The following is a 19,688-nucleotide window of genomic DNA, read 5'->3' as shown; positions in this document are numbered from 1 at the left end:
CCCCCCCCCCCCCAACCAATGTATGTCCAGCGAACTTTAGACCTCCTTCACGAGAGCCGCTTTACAAATGCGCATTTACCATATTAACCTGAAGTTACCCTTGAGTTGAAGCTAGCTGTAACGTTACTCTTTGTGATGGTTGAATAGCTAACGAACATACGTTCTGTGCTAACTGATGTGAGCCGTATCTGTCTCGCTTGCTGCTTCTGCTTAGTTTCTCTTTTTCCAATGAAGTTAATTGGACATTTTCAGTCTCCGTTGGTTCCCTGCTCATCTGTTTCTCTCAGATCATTGTTTATCAGACCGATCCCAACCCTAATTTTCACTGAAATAGTGAGAGTTAAATGGATGAATAAATCAAATGTAAATGTCAGTAAACCGTCTGTTTAATCAGACTACAATTTCTCTTTCTGTTTTGTAGCCCCCTCCCTCTTTAGATGAGGAATAGCCAGAGGCCTTTGGATTCATCCAGACACTGTCAGTTTCCAGATCATCATAAAAAGAACAATGCCTCACTTTAAGTCCTCAATTTAAAGCCAGGCCTTTCTTTTTCACCCTAGTTCTATACCGGGAACATTTCCAAATTGTGATGTACAAAATCAGAGCTATTTTATGGTAATCAACAAGCCAATGACCGTAACCCAACATTCCATTTGCTAAAATTTGAACAAAGCTTAAACGAAACAAACACAGAAAATGTCTCATGGTTACCTAGAGTTTGCAGCAGGACAGTAGTTGCTCATATTTTAATCTTGAGTATTGGTCTAAAAGCAACTTCTCATCATCTTGTGATCGAATGGCACGTCCTTTTCTCTCTTTATGTCCTCCATCTCTCTGCTCCATTCGGCTCTCCTCTTGCCAAGTCAGTGGAGGGAGCTCAGAGATTTTCCCCCTGCTGAGGAGAGGAACGTTTTTCAAATTCCTCCTCTGCTTTTCTCAACACAATGAGCGACGATTTAGTAATTTGCGAGGAATGCGTTTGTTGCCCAGATTGAGGGGTAAAACTATTGCACCCTGGGCCTTGGCTCCCATTGACAGACACGCTTGAGACATATTGTCCCTTTCTTTCTATTGACTCTCTTTTAATTATTTGTGAACCAATCTGTGGGGGGAAGTAGAGAAAGATGCAGCTGTAGCCGTACTAACGAGCACTAGCCCCCTTTACTCCTCCCCACCCCCACCGGTCTTCAATAAAACAGAAGAGAAGAGTAAAGAAAAGTGATATCCCCCTTTTTCCCTCATGTTGATTTAAACAGTATATCTGTGTGTGGTTGTTCTCTGGTTTTTGGAACATGCGTTACTGAAATCCAGAGGGTGTTATTGGGCCCTGATGAGTGGTTTTAAATCCCACCCAAAGTCTGTGTCTGTGAGTGTTCATGTGTGTAGGCCTCTCCATCTTATTCACTACATCTTTTTGTTTCCACTTTTGTGCCTTTTTTCTCTCGGAGGAGGTGGAGTATTAAGGCTGTGATTAGAGCACATAGGACACTGTGTGAGTCAGAACGATGCTTATGTAAATCTGGACCACAAAAACATCTCACTAAGGATTCTGTTCTCCATATGTTGGGTCTGAAAGAAAATCATTTGCACCAAGTATTTCTAGAAGTGTTCAATGAGACCAAGAGTCTCTTAGGCTCACCAATGCTTCATTTATTCGATTATTTTTTTATTTATTTTTTTTACAATTATTAATGTTGAAAACTTGTGCTGCTTAGTATTTTTGTATCAACCGTGATACTTTTTTTTTTTAGGATAGAAGAAAGCCTTTCTATTGTAGAGTGATATGTCATGTTTTGTCTGTGGTGCAGCACTTTGGTCAGCACTTACGTTGCTTTAATGGTGCTATATAAATAAATCTGACCTTGACTTTTTTTTTAGGATTCTCTAGTTCAGAAGAACAGTGTTTATTTGAAATACATTTTTTGTAACAAGATCTTTACTGTCACTTTTAATCAATGTAATGCATTTTTGCAAAATAAATGTATTCATTCATAAAAAAAAAACTAAAAACTGCTGACCTCAATCTTTTTAACAGTAGTGTATTTAATTTAAGGGCTCTAAGCAACTTAGACATTGAGCATCTTATAAATTTTTCGGGTCAGCTAATACAGATTCCTTATTAAAAAGAGGAAATAATTGAATACATTTCCTGTTGTGTGTGTGGGGCAGGACACAGCCCCCTGCTGGTACAGTTTGTCCCTCCAATCCTGAATATTGGTGTTATGGATTTACTTTATAGATATAAACATATGTATTTATAACTATTATCCTAATTAGGTGAATTTTCATGTTCAGCTCTACAGAAATCGATGACATGATCCGCAAGTCTACAAACCTCCTGCTCACACGAACCCTTAGCCACTGCCTACAGTATGCCATAAAGAAGAAAAACGTAGGACTGGCAGAGGTGAGGATCTTTTTATTTTCTTCCATCTGTTTCTGTGTTTATATTCCCACATCCATGTTGCTCCTCATTGATGTTGTATCAGTCCACTCTCTTCTAGTTTTCTGCACTAGTGGAAACCTGGTCTTGAATAATAAGATTATTTCACTCTCCACATGTCTTGTAGATAGACCACTTTAAAACTCTAGTAGCCTTTCTTTTCTCACCGAGGATGGGAACCATTTTTTTTTTTTTTTAATTACCAGCTATTTTTTATTTAAATCAAATAAAACTCTTGATCTTGACAAATAATGATTTGACTCTTCAAAATTTGTTACTTCAAAAAAAGTGCATTGCTGTATCTAAAAAACAGCATTTAAAGGAACACTCCACTATTTTTAAAAATAGGCTCATTTTCCAACTCCCCTAGAGTTAAACAGTTGAGTTTTACCGTTTTCGAATCCATTCAGCCAATCTCCGGGTCTGGCGGTAGCACTTTTAGCTGTAGCTTAGCATAGATCATTGAATCTGATTAGACCGTTAGCATCTCGCTCAAAAATGACCAGAGAGTTTCTATATTTTTCCTATTTAAAACTTGACTCTTCTGTAGTTACATCATGTACTAAGACCGACGGAAAATTAAAAGTTGCGATTTTCTAGGCCGATATGGCTAGGAACTATACTCTCATTCCGGCGTAATAATCAAGGAACTTTGCTGCTGTACCATGGGTGCAGCAGGCGCAATGATATTAAGCAGCACCTGAAAATAGTCCCCGCTAGGCAACTTCCAATAAGTCTATTTTCAGGCGCTGCGTAATATCATTGCGCCTGCTGCATCCATGGTTCCACCCATCAGATTCAATTATCTATGCTAAGCTACAGCTAAAAGTGTTACCGCCAGACCCGGAGATCGGCTGAATGGATTCGAAAACGGTAAAACTCAATTGTTTAACTCTAGGGGAGTTGGAAAATGAGCCTATTTTCAAAAATAGTGGAGTGTTCCTTTAATGTCAAAGGCCAATCTGAAATGGACTGTCCGCAACCGTGGCAGGCAGGTATGGCAAAATGACCTGCCACTGGCTGGTGGCATGTGTAATTTTTCCCACCCTGCTCTCACTCCATCTCTGCTTTTCTCTGCCCGTGTTTCTCGCTCAAATGTGGTTAGTTTCTTCTCCGTTCTGCTGATTCTGCTTGCAGTCTGGCCTGTTTATAACCCCTCAAATCCAGATATGTTTGGTTCAGTTGGATGCCGCTGATGAGAAAATGATGAAAGAATAGCAGAGAAAGAAAGAAAGAAAGACATTCAGTATTGTATTTAAAAAAAGCAACACACCAGATCAGATATCAAGCTCCTTCCTCCCCCTGTCTTGCACCGGATCTGGCAGAGGTGCGGAAGTGTGACCCGGGCTCTGCATTGGTCTTCCCTCCCTGCATGGTGCACCATGACTGGAGAGAGAGAGGGAGGGAAGACCGGGTCCAAGTTAAATGTCTGGGCTCAATTAGCACCAATGTGCCTCAGCGCCTTGCTGCTGACAGCCTTGCCCTGCCTGTGGACCTCAAACTCTACACCACAGAACAGCTAACTGAATGTAGAGTAGCTCCTGGTCTGTTTCCCACAGACAGATTCTCTCTGTCCCTTTAAATGTACTCTTGACTTCCTCTCTATGCCCTTTCCCCTTTGGAATTACTCCCTCTTGGGGCTTTTGCTGGTTGTTATTACTCATACCTCCAGAATTTTTTCCCGAAAGCACTGCTTTTCTCTGTGATGACTGTACTACCTATGCAGTTTTACTAAGGTCAGTTAAAAATATGCTGCATTATTATTGAGAGACAAGCTCTATTAGATGTGTACCTGTACCAGTAAAAGATGCTGATCTAGCAACATAACTGTATAAATGAAGTTTAGCAAAGTAATATTCACTACTGCTTAAAAGTTTGTGGTTGGTAATTTTTTATGTAAAGAAGTTTTATTCTCACTAAAGCAGCATTTATTTGAACAAAAATACAGTAAAAACAGTAATATTGTGAAATACTATTACAATTTAAAATAATTGTTTTCTATTTCAGTTTCTATTTCTATTGTCAAATTTAATTAATTCCTGTAATGGCAAAGCTGAATTTGCCATTACAGGAATGAAGCCATTACTCAGCAGCCATTACTCCAGTTACTCATGTCTTCAATGTCACAAACCTGCAAAACTTTGCCTTTTCATGCATGTAACTAATTGTGCTTTGTCAGTAAAAACTGATTTGGACAAAAATGGATTGGTCAGAATTTGAAATCACATTTGATTCCCAAAGTTGGTTCAGATCATCATCAACACCACTCACCTGGAGCAGTCCTGTCACTACCTAGAAGAGTTCATCTCCAACATAACCAACGTGCCTCCTGATACCATTAATGCCACCAAACTCTATGGAACCTCCACCTTCAAGGTAGGAGCTAAGATGTCACCCCCCCACCACCACACACACATACACAATCACATAGACACACACACACACACACACACACACACACACACACACACACACGGATTGTGTGGATTATTATTCAGTATTTTTACAATACATATTGTGCCTGTTTAGGATTCTCTTCTCTTTCTTTCTGTATAGGACGCAAGGCATGCCGCTGAAGAGGAGATCTACACTAACCTGAATCAAAAGATTGACCAGTTTCTGCAGCTGGCTGATTATGATTGGATGGCAGCACAGGGAGGTGGGCAGGCCAGTGACTACCTGAGTGACCTCATCGCTTTCCTCTGTAGCACTTTTGCAGTGTTCACTCACCTGCCCGTGAGTATTTCATCCACACACGCATGAAGATTTTTCTCTTTTTGTTTAAAAGCCATTTTTGCACTCTTGATTACATGATTACTTAAAATAATTACAGCTTTTGGACACAGCCAAGAAAAGATTATGGTCCTGTCCAACTCCAAATTTCACTTTAGTCTGAATTTTGACTTTCTATCCTTCCTGATATTGCAGCTTTATATTTTGCAAAAACAACTTTTGCTCCTTAAAAATAGAACTGATGTAGGTCTAAAGTATGATCTTGTAGTGGCGACGAAGGCAACCGTCTAGGGTGGCACTCACTTTGCTTCTCTTTTGCTCATTTACATCAGTTTTATACACACTACCATTCAAAAGTTTGGGATTGGTAAGATTTCCCATGCTTACTAAAGCTGAATTTATTTGATCAAAAAACAGCAATATTGTGAAATGGTATTACAATTTAAAATAACTTGATTATTTTAATGTATTTTAAAATGTAATTTATCTATGTGATGACAGCTGCATTTTTAGCATCATTACTGCAGTCTTCAGTGTCACATGATCCTTCATAAAATCATTCTTATATGCTGATTTTGTGCTCAAGAAACTTTTCCATTAGTATCAGTTAGGGCTGTCAAAATGGCTGAAAAACTAAATTCGAATTTTTTACTTAAATATGATCAATATTTGAATTATATTCGAATTTAAAAGTCATAATTTCAGTTTCTGAGGCCACAAGAGGGCGCATCGAGCAAAATATTATGCACGTTTCTTCAAAGCATAATAAAATAACACGACTATCTTTGAAAAAAAGTGCATAATGTTTAAAATAATGTTTATAAACCTTATATAATTAATAAAGTTGCTTAAACAATTAGAAACAAAACAGCATTATGCATGTATGTATAGTTTAATACAAAGGACCAAAAACCAATCACAAAGAGTACTTTCTTCATTTAAAAACTTGAGAGTGGGATGGGGAAAACCGCCATAAAGTCTTGAGACATGTTTTTTAAAAGTTGAACTTACATTAATTTTACATAGCTTTCTAAACATGCGTCTCTCTTGTGCGAGACGCAAGTGCAATGGTGATAGATGTCCCTCTAGAAAATGCGATAAATATGCGTTCTGTGTGAATGGCTTGGTTTCGGTTTTGACGTAAACAACATCTTCCCCGCACTGATTGTTCTCTTTTTCTGCAATATTTTGAATGAACAGCGTAGCAGCGCCGCATCTAGTGGGTTCAACTGGATAACAAAAGCATTAAAATGCAATGACACTTACATCGTCGTCGCATTTCGTGCATCACTGATAATACTGCCTGACGCACACCTAAAATTCGAATGCAACGTTTTTGCACTCGAATGTGGATTTTTATTTTAAATTCGACGAATATTCGAAATTCAACATTTTTTTTTGACAGCCAATCGGTATTGGTGATCAGTATTAAAAACAGTTGTTGTTTAATATTTTTTGGAAATATTGATACATTTCTTCAGGATTTTTTGATGAATAGGAGTTTCAAAAGAACAGCATTTATTTGAAAGAAATCTTTTGCTTATTTACTGTCACTTTTGATCCTGCATCCTAGCTGAATAAAATATTTTATTTAATTTATTAAAAAAGATCATACTGAATCCAAACTTTTGATTAGTTGTGTATGTCAATAAATTATTATTATTATTATTATTATTATTATCATTAATAATAATAATAACAATAATGCAGGTAATTCATTATTTCATACTAATTTAAAATTATTATTATTATTTTTATTTTTAATTTTTATTTGTCATGCTATTTGTCTTTCACCTCACGGTCCTGGTGCACAGGCTCTGTTGGCCTGGGCCATAATCCATCCTTGTACCCAACATGCTCTGCCTGAGCCTGTGGTCTCCCCTATTTGACACCATCGCTTTAAAGGAGATTGTACTCGCAGTACACTTGAACTTTGATGGGAAGCTAAGTATGGTCGTAGCAAGTAAGAGGACTGCGGTGTTCTGGGCTTGCAAGCCCCGGTGTGGCTCAGCTGATGTGGAATTAAAAAGACCTTGTTGCGTGACCTTAGGTTTCAGCTTTGGTTAAGGAAGTTTAGCACGGGCACAGCCCGGCCCTGACCCCTGTCATGAGGGAGTTCTGATAATCAAAGAATTTAAGAGTTTTCCTTCCTACGGGCCTCAACCAAACACCTTCCCGTGTCTGCATGACTGGCTGGAATTGTCTCTGATCCAGGGCTGGTGGCAGTAATGCTGCTTCCTGCGCTCCTGTAATCTCTTAAATCCTGACTGCCCATTTTTTAAGCTTTCAGTAACAGAGAAGTACGACCCTTTCAGCCCGCTGCAAAACAGCCCTCACATTCTTGGCTGGATTTGACCAACAGGGGGCAATGTTTGTACGACCCCAGGTTGGGTTAAGGTCAGGCTGAATGTCTCACTTTCTCCGTCGACGCATACACACTCATACACTCAAAACACCAAACCACACACGTACGGTCAAACGATCGTGTACTCTTCCAGATATGCTGCTTATATTATTGTTTGCACATTCCAGCTCTGCATGTGAACATGCATCCTGTATTCTGAATTTGCCATTACAGGAATGAAGCCATTACTCAGCAGCCATTACTCCAGTTACTCATGTCTTCAATGTCACAAACCTGCAAAACTTTGCCTTTTCATGCATGTAACTAATTGTGCTTTGTCAGTAAAAACTGATTTGGACAAAAATGGATTGGTCAGAATTTGAAATCACATTTGATTCCCAAAGTTGGTTCAGATCATCATCAACACCACTCACCTGGAGCAGTCCTGTCACTACCTAGAAGAGTTCATCTCCAACATAACCAACGTGCCTCCTGATACCATTAATGCCACCAAACTCTATGGAACCTCCACCTTCAAGGTAGGAGCTAAGATGTCACCCCCCCACACCACACACATGCATCCTGTTTCAGTCAGCCCCATCCATGTCCCCAGTTCACACTCCTGATGGTTTTCAGGAAAGGTCAAGAACTGACCGTTTGTGTGTGTGAAAGTGGTCCTGCAATCAAGTTCACAGCCAAAAACTCTGGTAATGACTCCAAAGCCACAGTCCCATCAGTCACACTCCCTTGCTCGGCCTCTCCCACCTGACCACAAACCATCTTTGACACTCAGAGGGACTTTCTGTATCGATCGTAAACAGTTTGGCGAAGTTGATATGGGACAGTGCGGTTGACCGACTTCATCTGAACCCAAGGGGATTCATAAATGTGACCTTTTGACCTACATTTTTGTCTCTGTCTATCTTCTGTAGGGCAATGCTATAGAGCAGTGAATCTCAACCTTTTGGCGTACCAGACCCCAGTCCAATTCAGAACCATCCTCAAGGACCCCCAGAACAAAATTGACTCATCTATGTATCATTTGTATCTTTGTGAGGACCAAATGCAGTCAAGTATAATTCAAGTTAGTTGACTTGTCCAGTATTTGGCCATATCATCAGCTATATTGGATTTTTCTTTCATGGTAACAGGAGTCATGTCAAAATATACAACATTTATACAAAAATTCATACTTTATATGGACCCCCTGGCCTTACGTCAAGGACCACTAGGGGTCCACGGACCCCTGGTTGAGAAACACTGCTATAGAGCACGCCACACTACCGGTGAGTATGGTTGCAGTGTGGTCTAACTTCAGGCATAACCTTGGCCATTTCTTGTCACAGTACTTCCGCATGCTGCCTGGTGTTCATCTGACCCACTCATAGATTTTTAAATGCATTTTTAATGCTTGTTATGGAACGCAAATGAGGTGACAGTAATGCTGCTTTGTCCCTTAGGTTTCTAGAATTTGTTTGTAGATCTTTACTGTAAAATTCAGCTAATGCTCTGAATTTTTGTGTGCCCTGCACCAGTAATGTTACTTTGCATAGGCTTATATGCAGAGTAAACAAGCCTCTTAAAATGTGACAATGGATGTTTGCTTAAAACCTTGCACTGACAACATAAAGCATCATATGATGGTGATTTACTGTGGAAAGTATGTTAAGGCCTGTATTAAACACACAAGGCCCACTCATGTATGCTTAAGAATAGAGAACGACAGGTAACAGTCAGGATTTGAGTTTGTGGCTGTACACTGTGGTTTGAGGGGAAAAAAATCTCATGAAGTCAACGCCTTTCCTGAAGTTTATTGGAAAAACAGTATTTTTCTTGATGGAACTGAATGATTGGCAGGGCACTTAGGGTTGTGGAGCCTTTTTTGTGCCATAACATGCTGTTTCTATGTGGTGGTCTGTTCATGGACTGACATGCTTCAGCAGACATTTCGTGAGTGTTTCTGCTGTCTGATCCATAAAACCTTTTGTGTGCAATCTCAACATGCAGTGTGTTTTTGTTGCATTAACTTTTTACTGATTTTACTGTCATTACTGAGCTGATGCTGGCAAGATGCTCTGAAAATGTGGCAGCTTATATGGGGAGCTTTATATTATAGTGTCTTACGCAGACACAAAATAGACGTCCTCTGTCTGCTAGCAGAGTGTTTTCAGCTTTGGGTTTCTGATTTAATTTGGAAGTGGATTGTTTCAAAATCTTGATTGTTACTTATTAAATGTATGAGGTGGATCACGTGAGCTCCCCTATCTGCTCTCCCATTTGTAGTTGGTGTTTATGTAACACTGTACATTTGCCTGAAGTTGAACTCTGCTCAGCTTCATTGCATCACCAATGGTTGTCATTTCTGGTGTTGCCTAAGTCATCAACATTTAATGTCAACAACTTACACTGCCGTTCAAATGTTTGATTTTTTAAAGAAATAAATACTTTTCTGAGCAAGTTAAACGCATTAAAGTGGCCAAAATGAAAAATGTAATTTTACTAAAGATTTTTCTTTCAAATAAACGCTGTTCTTTTGAACTCTCTCTTAATCCAAGAATACTGAAAAAAACATGGTTTCCACAAAAATATTAAGCAGGACAACTGTTTTTAAAATTGATAATTATAATACATGTTTTTTAAAGCAGCAAATCAGATGCAGTTATTTTAAAACAACAGTATGTAAGTTATTTTAAATTGTAATATTTCACAATATTACTGTATTAATGTATTGATCAAATAAACGCAGCCTTGGTGAGAATAAGATACTTTTTTCTTTCAAAAGCATAAAAAAATCGTACCGATCCCAAACTTTTGAACAGTAGAATATGATTGCTTTGTTGCTGTAAATCACTTTCATTAATTATTTATCCATCCAAGTTTGATTCTGAATTTAATTTTATTTAAAACATTGCAAAAACAATTAAGCAGCCATTCCGCTTCACAAAATCTCATGTCTTTATACTGAATAAAACATTCATCCATATCAAATAAAGTGTTTTTTTTAAATCTTAGTGTTCCCATCTAGCATTTTTAATGCAGTACCCCAAAAATACTTGAATGAAAAGCTAGTGTGAATAAGTGATTTTATTCAGGCAAGTAATCTTCAAAAGTCTTTCAGAGAGTGGGAGCCACAACTGGGAGCCACAACTTGGCTCTTTTGATCACACACAGTATCATCCATTTTTCTGGTTGAAAATTTAATCTGGCTTTTGTTAAAACCTTTAAAACAGCTCTTTCATTCATTTCCAAAGCAAGGTGTCAAAATGTGTGTTGGATTTCTGATTTGCTTCTTGGCCTACTGTACTGTAGCTGTGGAAACCCAGACGTAACAGAGAGGCCTTCAATATCAATATCATCAAACACCTTGTAAGAGGAACACTATTTGTCATTATTTACTTAAAATCTGATTTGAGCTCCAAACTCATTGGCTGCCGTCTCTGTTTTCCCTTTGTGTTTGTGAAATGCTGGAACGGTACAGCATGGTGTCGGGAAGTTCAACATATTATCACCCTTCCTCCGACCAGAGCGTAATCAACACAGACAGGCATCGGTTATCCTCGAGCGATAGTCTCTGCTTCTCATTAGGATGTCGTGAGTGTACATACGTTGTTTTTACAAACAGGGATCGGTGTGTGTTGCATAAATAAGCGGGAGCGTTTGAAATATGAGCGCATTGAGAGAACCTCTGCGCTCTCTGCTGAGTTTTTTCAGGGCTCGCATGTGGTGTGTGTTGGGGTTGTTTGTAGAAGTGTTGTGACGTTTCAAACATACCGTAAAACTTCAAATAATAGCCCGGGCTTCTATTTAATTTGACAACTGTCAGCTTAAATGTCAAATCATACTTTTTTCTTTTTGTCTCCATGGTGGTATTGAGAGAATTAAGAAAAACTGAAGACTAAAAGAAAGTTCGTTAACCTCTTTGTTATGTTGCCATAGTGATGAGTCGTTCATGAACTGTTGTTGTGTCTGTCACGTGAAATCTAATCAAAACATAGAACAGACGATCTGATGGGTTTGAGAAGATCAAATACAACCCGATACTAAAAAAACAGACCAGGCCTCTATTTGAGACCGGCCTTTATTTACCCAAACCTGTCGTCACACCAGGCGTATAAAAGAGACAGGCGTCTATTTGGGACTCGGCTATTATTTGAAGTTTTACGGTACTATTATTAAGAAATTTATCATTGGCCCACTGTCCAGAACCTTTTGTTCTAGTATTCCTCCTCTTGATCCCTCTTTCTGGCTTTATTACTGTTTCTCGTTCTGTCTCACTGTACTGTGTGTTCTGTTTATTTTGACAGCCAATTGCTGTTGAGTAGTTTTTAATGAGGGCTTTGATGAGCCTTTGTTCAATTAAGGGGCTGGAGAGGAGGAGTGCAAGCAGCCTCTAACTGTTCACTCATTTCACCCTTTCCTACTTTCTTCCTTTTTTTTAATTTCGCTCCCTCTTTTGAGCCCCTGAGCTAATTGTTAACATCCCCCTGCCCTGAACTGTAAAACAAATGTGCTACTGTGAGAGGGGTGTGCCATACGAAGCAGAACTGTTTAAATCAGACCCTAAACACACATATCTTTGAACGAAGGCTCCTGTGTGTAAGTGTTGACAGTAGCTAATCTGTTCAGATTTAAACATGGCTGGTTGAAGCCGGTAAATGGATGCATCTGAGATTAATCACTAGTTGATTCGCCTGTGATGTCCGAAATGCTATCTAGGTTCTTTACCAAGTTTTCAGTTCATATCAAACTTCTTCACATTCTGATACAGTGTGATACATGCACTGCTCTTCAAGAGTTTAGACACATCTAGTTTTCCACATTTTGAAATACTGTAGTCATTACAACTAATTTATTTTAGACTCTTTAAAGGCAGCCAACTTATTGTGGAACATAACTTGTGTTTTTTGTATAGTAGTTTTTCCTTCAATATATAGTTCAGTTTATCTATAAAAAAGCAGAAATAATGAACAAAAACAAATGTATTCAAAAACAGATAAATTAATTGATTTGAAATAAATAATTACCTTACATTTTTTATTGTAATATTTTTAAACTGGATAGTGAAGGGAAAATGACTAAGTGGTCATGGACACACTTGGTCTCTCCTGCATTTTCGGTGGCATTTCAGTCACAATCCATATGGATTGTCATTGTTTTTCCACCCTTCTGAATTTACATTTCTGTTTTAGCGTTGTGCTGTGGCATACTCTGTTTCTCCCTTCCTCCCTTTTACTCATTCTTGTATTATTCTTGAATAATATAATGTTATGACTTGCTTCGGATATAAAATAAATGAGAAATGTTAATGAATCAATCTCAGTTGCTCTCATGTCATTTTCTTTGCTTCTGTCCAGTAAGAATTGAGGGCTTGAAACCTTTTCGTTTCTTCATTAATCGAACAGCAGAAAATATGAATGCACATATAAATTACAGATCAATGCAAGGAAATAGAATATCTATTCACCCCCTCCAAGATGTGCAATCATCAGTAATGACTCTATTTGTTGCAAAAAATCAAAGCTTACCACTCTGAGTTTACAAACGCCTCCAATCAGACCAAATGACTCATGAGTGATTAGAATGTCCCCAGCAGGAGACAGGTATCCGTGTGTCTTCATTCCACCATGAGGACCAGAAACGACAAACCCCGTACTACTTTTTGCCTCTGTGATTTATTACGGCTATTACACATACACAGACGGTAGGCCGGAAAACAAGTGTGTTTATTTTTTAATCACTGCAGTGCATAGCATGCACTCTAATCATCTATAATCGCCTAGTTAGTGCTTCAGCCTGATTAGTGGCTGGCTGAATACTACTGCAATGTGTGTACATATGTGTAGCTGTGCTGACCGTTCTGTGGTATTTGTTAAGCCATGTTATGCACCGGTCATGTTGAACACACTAAACCGTTTTCTACTCATTATATACGTGTCATCTGTAGATTAACACAGGCTGTAGGTTTATCAGAAGCTGCTGGAGATGGATTAGAGCAATTACACATGGGACCTGACCCCACACAGGACACAATCACACTCCTCCATCCTCCTCTTTTTGGAGTGAGAGAGGAAGGGAGAGCTTTTCCTTTCGACCCCATCTGACCTCCATTCAGGTCTTTGTCGGTCAGGTGTGTGTGTGTACTGTATACTTTATACGACTGTGTACAAAGAAGTTTTGGCTAGTGTGTGTGTGCACTTTGGATGGGATAAATGCAGAGCACTAATTCCGAGTATGAGTCACCATACTTGGCCACATGTCACGTCACGTCACTTTAAAAAAACAGCCATATGGCCAACTGATGTGGAGATGCCGATCCTCCTCAGTTCTCACCCTCTGATTCTGTAAGAACAACCTTATGTCGTGGCTGTGCTGCAGCAGTTGGCACATGTGCTCACAATGTGAAGTGACCCTGAAAAGTATTTGTAAACATTTTTAAAACTGTATGAGGTTCATTGCATTAGATATCTTTATATATAGCCAAGTGGAATTAATTTTAAATAGGGTGCAAGTGCAAAACATGTCCGTAGTTAATGTGGTGAAAAACTTTGGAGTAGTTGGATAGATTTGGCTCAGAAAAGTAAAGTTAGTTGAGAATTGGTCTCACACATCATTTGTGTTTCTGATGCCAACTGGTTTGATATTTTGTTTTCAAATGCAGTGACACATATTCAGCGTGGCTTAACTAGTTTTTAAGCTTTTATTTGTACTTCATTTTAGTTTATTTTGTGACTTTATTTGAATTTTTATTATCTTATATTAAATGATATATTTATTATATTCTGCTTTAATTTAAATTTTTTGATTTTATTACCTTATTTGTGTTTATTTTATTTGATTTTGTTTAACCTGAGCATTGGTTAGTTAGTTAATGCTAGTGGCTGCCATTTAAGAAATGACTACAGTGGAATTTCCATGGCAGATGGAGAGAGACAAAGGAAGAGGAGGAAAGGATGAGATGACTTCGGAGCAAAGAGGGCATTGTCTTGATTTCTGTTTTTCCTTCCATTCTCTACCCATCTCACATGGACAAAAAAAGGATAAAAAAAAGACCTGCCCCTCTCTCTCTTACGGATTTACTGTGTATTCATCCCTCCTTTCACTAGATTTATTGCCCAAGTGTTTCCAGTGTGCAGGAAGTCCTCTTGTATAATGGTGTTTTGTTTTTATTTTTTGACCCCATCAGATAAAAATCCCACATAGACTCTTGGCCCACCAGTCTGCTATTTTCTTTCAGGTTTAGTGTCATATTAATAGCTTTGGATCTCCCCTGAAGTATTAGCCTGATTGTCAGGAAGGTGCTGGACGGCAGACAAGGGCATATTTGTTGTTTTCGGCTTGGAGCTTAAATTTGTATGTGTATCTGCATGTGTGATGGTGAATGTGTGTTGATGTTTAAACAGCACTGCGGTTCTCCTGGCTTAAATGTCCACCAGAGTGCTGCTAAGCTCCACTTTTTATGTTTGTGTTATTGCATGTATTCATGGTCTTGTTTGGTTGTAAATACAATATGAATAGTGTCTCGTGTGTGTGTGTTCACGGAGACTACATAAGAGACCAGAATGCAGCAGATTCTGCCAATCGATTGAAAGAAAGGTATCACATGAGTTTCAGTTTGACAGGGATAAAAATTAGGGGAGAAACATGCAAACTTAATTCCACCTGCTGTAGAGGGTCATGCTGTATGTGAAAGATATCCCATATGTGAACCTCACATATCTTTGTTTTCTCCCTTCCCTTTCCTTCTTTCTCTGTAGGGGAAGGTTGCTCAGACGGCATGTATGTCAGCTTGTAAACACCTTTCAACCTCCCTGCTGCAGCTGCTATTGGAAGCTGATGTCAGGCAAGTGTCTATGGGAGCCCTGCAGCAGTTCAACGTGGATGTCAAAGAGTGCGAGAGTAAGTTTGACCTGGAGCAAAAGCTGAATGACCATTCATAAGCCTCCTTAAACCTGATTGCATGATTGTGCTTCATTCTGTTGTGGCCCAATTAAAAATTCCTAATTTGTACTGGAGACTAATTACGCCACAATGCTGTCTGCTGTAACCAGCTTTTCATTTGACACCACTTTCTTAGATATTGAGGTGAAAGTTAGAGGAAAAAGGTGAGAAGAGTATGCACTTTTGGCTAGTGCTTGAGATTTTTCGCTTGGATCCAGTGTTGCCAGGTCCGTGGTTTTCCCGCGGAATTGGGCTACTTTAACACTGTTGCCGTGGGTTGTTTTTCATGTCCACTGGTTGAAGTGACCCCAATAACGTGTTATTTAGCCCCTGGAATGTGAATTTTACCAGGGGAACCCCGGCAAAAAAAACGAGTATTTTACCACCCCCTCCGAAACACGATTGGGCTATTATTGGGCTATGTTTGAGTAGCAGTTGTGTGGGTTTTGTTGTGAAAACCTGGCAGTCCTGCTTGGATCATCTCTTCTCACAGTTTTGCATGTGACCACAGCTAAAACTGCCTTTGAGTGCCTAACCCCGGCTGGATAATGGATTTACCATGATCCTCTGCCAGCGCAGCGGTCACGGGCAGAGAGAGAATGACCCCCATCATAAAACGGTCATGTCAGTCACACCGTATGCCACCTTTTTGGTGTGGTTTCCTTTGGTTTACCAAGCAGCCTGATAAGTACCATGTCAGTGATTGCTTTCATCTTTAGAGACCATGTCCTGTTGATTTGGATGTCCCCCCATGTATTTGCATGCCTCAAACCACCAAACTGACCTTTAATCAAAATGGCACTCAAGTAAAAAGAAAGGCCCCTCCCTCCATACTCACATACACAGTCTTGGTGAAACACAGGTCACCGTGTTTACGGTTTCAAGGTTGGGTCTTAGGAAATAATACAGAACTAAAATAGTGTAACCACTTGAATGCATAGACTATATGTCTATGGTTAAATCTATCAACAGTTTGGACGTTTCTTTGCTGTGGGGAGGGAGAGGGATATGAAGACCCAATGAAGTCAAGAAACGATAAGGATCTTTGTATAAAGCTTGATCATAAGCAGGCCCAAAAAATGTGCAATATGCTTGATCATAAGCTGGCCCAAATAATGTTAAATATGGGTAAACCATGAAGTGCAGGTATTCTGATTGCTGCATTTTGAATGTATTGAAGTCTGGAAATTGTTTTAGAAGAAAGAAGGGCATAACAGTCTACATGTGTAATGTTGGTGTGGACAAGCATCTTGATAGTAGCAATGTCCGGAAAAAAATGTGCAAAAGTTGTATCTTTAGGGGTACAACAGTTGGGACAGTACCCTTTAAGGGACAACTTTGTACCCCTAAAAGGTGCACATTAATTATGAACCTTTTGGGGGTGAATAAGTACAAAGATGTCCCTTTGAGGGTACTGCCCAAGTGACAAGCTGTTGTACCCCTAAAGGAGTCTAACAAGAATATATAGAGTTTGTGGTTCAACAAGCATTACTTCAGTCTTAGTAGGATTTAATTGAACTATTGTTAATGATTTTGTTAATTATACCCAGTGCATCAACTAAGGAAATGAACTTTATTAACTTTTAACTTTTAACTTTTAATCTCTTTGTTTAAGATTGGGTACATATAAATGGACTATCAGTGATATACTGGAATGTAGGGATGCACCGATACCACTTTTTCCAGTACTCGCCCGATACCGATACTTTTATTTTTGGTACTTGCCGATACCGAGTACCGATAGCAATATTTTTATTGCATTTGTAAATTTTTAAAATATTGGGTACAGAAACCAAAAGAGGAAGTCGCGTTTTTTCATCTGAAACGTGCTGCGATTTATATTCCAAAGCCTCTCATATAATGCAGAAACGGTCATGAAGCAAGCAAAACGCGCAACGCGTGCAGGTATTTGTACTGATGCAGAAGCGCATTTCACACAAGCACAGCCTAGCGCATTTCACACAAGGTGTTAGATTCACTTTCGCCAGAAAGTCGTGTATGCTTAAGGGTGGGCATTTTAACGAGTACGAGTACAGGAGACCAGTATCGGGCCCGATACCGATACCAGTATCGGTATCGGTGCATCCCTACTGGAATGCTTTCTAATCACTTTCTTTTCTTAATTAAAGGTTATCAGTCATCATACCACTGCAGTTTTATCTTGAGCCCACAAAAGGCTCTGTTAAACTGAGATTGGCCTCTCACATGTCTGCTGTGCCTCTTTGACCTGTACGACACCACAAGTGGGCGATGGAACACTCAAAGGGAGAGAGCATCATGAGTTGCTTTCTGTTCAGTTCAGCTGGTTTCGGGAGCATAAAGGTCTTGACAGCTTGTTCCTGCTTATCCCTCGAGAGGTTTCTTAGCGTAGTCACTAACAGGGCTTTCTGCTGGTATGTGGCAGTTAGGTGAAAGCCTAGAGGTCCTTGTTCTTGAATCTTGATGAGATGCGCTCTGACACGCGTCATGTGAACCATGCCGCTTTTGTTGCAGGTCTCTCTCCTGTAAAAAGGCGAGCGGGGTAGTTCGCAAAATCGATACGGTCTCTGACCGAGACGTGGCAACAAAAGCGCATGGGTAAGCAGTCGCTGGCTCAGCGTTTGCGGGGGTCAGAAATAAAGATGGCAGGCGTGTAATTTGCATGAGAGGCAAGAAAGGCACGCAGCATCACGAGGTGAAAGGGATTTCTCCTGGCCCCGGCTTGTTTTGTCCCCACGTGTCAAATGTTCCGTTTTTCAGAATGTCGAAGCCGCTTGTTTACGGGTTCCCGTCCAAAGGCACGGAAAGGTCCAATGGCCCTCAGAAACCTCTACAACTCATGCACTCCCCACACACCCCCAAGCCCATTGGCTTTTCACAAGTTTTGTCGGCCCCTTCGCTCAGTACCATGCCACTGGTCGGGGAGAGCAGCCTCATGGGAAACGGCGTCAGGTTTTGGGTTACGGGGTAAAGGCAGCCCCCTCGTCCCCACACATCCCCTCTATCTGGCTTGTCAGATCAACGTTGGGGGAGAATTAATGAGAGTTTGATGATGATTTTTTTCGAATGGGCCGCACAAAGCCGGTGGCAGACCAAGAGACATGACTCTGCCCTGAACCACCCAACTAACCCTCCACCCCCTCTGCCAGTACCCTCAAAACCTTCAAAGCCCCCTTCCATTTTACCTCCCCCGCCCCCACTGAACCTCCCCCTGTCCTCCCCTTGTCCCGGCTGTCATCCGTCTGCCAATCTCCCGCTCCATGGCGAATTCCCTGCTCTCTTTATCCCTCTCTCTTTCCCACAGAGTTTGCCAGGGCCGGCCCGGTGCCTGGCTTCCAGGGGGACACTCTGCTGCTCGCCTTCATCGACTTGAGACAAGTAGGTCTTTGTTTTTTTCCACTCCTTTTTCTTTTCTTTCATTCTTCTTTCCCCTTTCTTCTGTTTTCCCCTGTTTACCCCTTAACATCCCCCCCCTTCTTTCTCTTATTTTCCCCTCTACCGCCAAACCCAACCCCCTAAACCTTCACGCTAGCCTTAGTTTTGTTTCAAGGTTTCTTTCCTCAATGTGTGAGCCTGTGTGTGTTTGTATTCATATCTGTGGTCCCAAGGCCTGGCCTGATATTCACCTTGGTGGTTTTGTATTTACCATTGTGGTGCGGAGGTGGCCTCAAGACCTCCTCCTGTTCGGTTTAAGGTATGAATTTTTTTTAGATGGTTCTTCATGGGTCATCTTATCCCATTTGCACCTCTGCACTCTTGAACACTGCAGAGCTGGAGCCTTTATAGGAAACGTTGGCCTGTGCTCTGGCTTGAAAAACACAAACTGAAACACGGAGAAGAACATCAAGGTGATGTTGCAACCAGAAAGGCAACAGCCCAAGTCATTATTCTCTCATCCCATTATTTATGTTTAGAGGACATTTTGATAGCACTTTACTAGCACAGAATAGATTTTGTTGCTGCAGTTCATTTGACCATTTAATCTATTGTAGCCTAACATGCATACTCCAGAGCGTGAATGTTGTGGGCATATGTAAGCGTTTCACAATTCTATTCTGCCTCAGGTAGCCTTTTTCCAGAAACGATCATTATCTTTGTCCAGAAATGATTATTGATTGGATTTATTCTGTCGTACAAAGGCAAAATACAGCAGCTTGACATTTTGTAAGGAGTTTTGACCATATCTCATAGGTTTGGATCAACCATGCTCTGATTTAGAGACAATTGCCGTAACTACAAAACCCACACTTA

The 19,688-nt window shown here is 40.1% G+C and overlaps 1 protein-coding gene across 4 annotated transcripts in view; it reads left to right on the top strand.

Moving 5' to 3' along the window:
- The window catches only part of LOC107668338 (exocyst complex component 6B-like), a 99,948-nt gene that overhangs the window by 56,512 nt on the left and 23,748 nt on the right, over positions 1–19,688 (top strand). For all 4 annotated transcript variants that reach the window (XM_016460191.1, XM_016460197.1, XM_016460183.1 and 1 more), the window contains 5 exons: positions 2,296–2,407; positions 4,685–4,819; positions 5,000–5,179; positions 15,275–15,416; positions 18,742–18,815. In XM_016460191.1, the coding sequence (XP_016315677.1) occupies positions 2,296–2,407; positions 4,685–4,819; positions 5,000–5,179; positions 15,275–15,416; positions 18,742–18,815 (643 nt within the window). The remainder of the gene's footprint in view (positions 1–2,295; positions 2,408–4,684; positions 4,820–4,999; positions 5,180–15,274; positions 15,417–18,741; positions 18,816–19,688) is intronic.

The sequence above is a fragment of the Sinocyclocheilus anshuiensis genome, unplaced genomic scaffold, assembly GCF_001515605.1.
Source record: "Sinocyclocheilus anshuiensis isolate Anshui unplaced genomic scaffold, SAMN03320099.WGS_v1.1 scaffold337, whole genome shotgun sequence".
NCBI lineage: Eukaryota > Metazoa > Chordata > Actinopteri > Cypriniformes > Cyprinidae > Sinocyclocheilus > Sinocyclocheilus anshuiensis.
The sequence above is the reverse complement of the archived record's forward strand: the minus strand, read 5'-3'. Positions and strand labels throughout refer to the sequence as shown.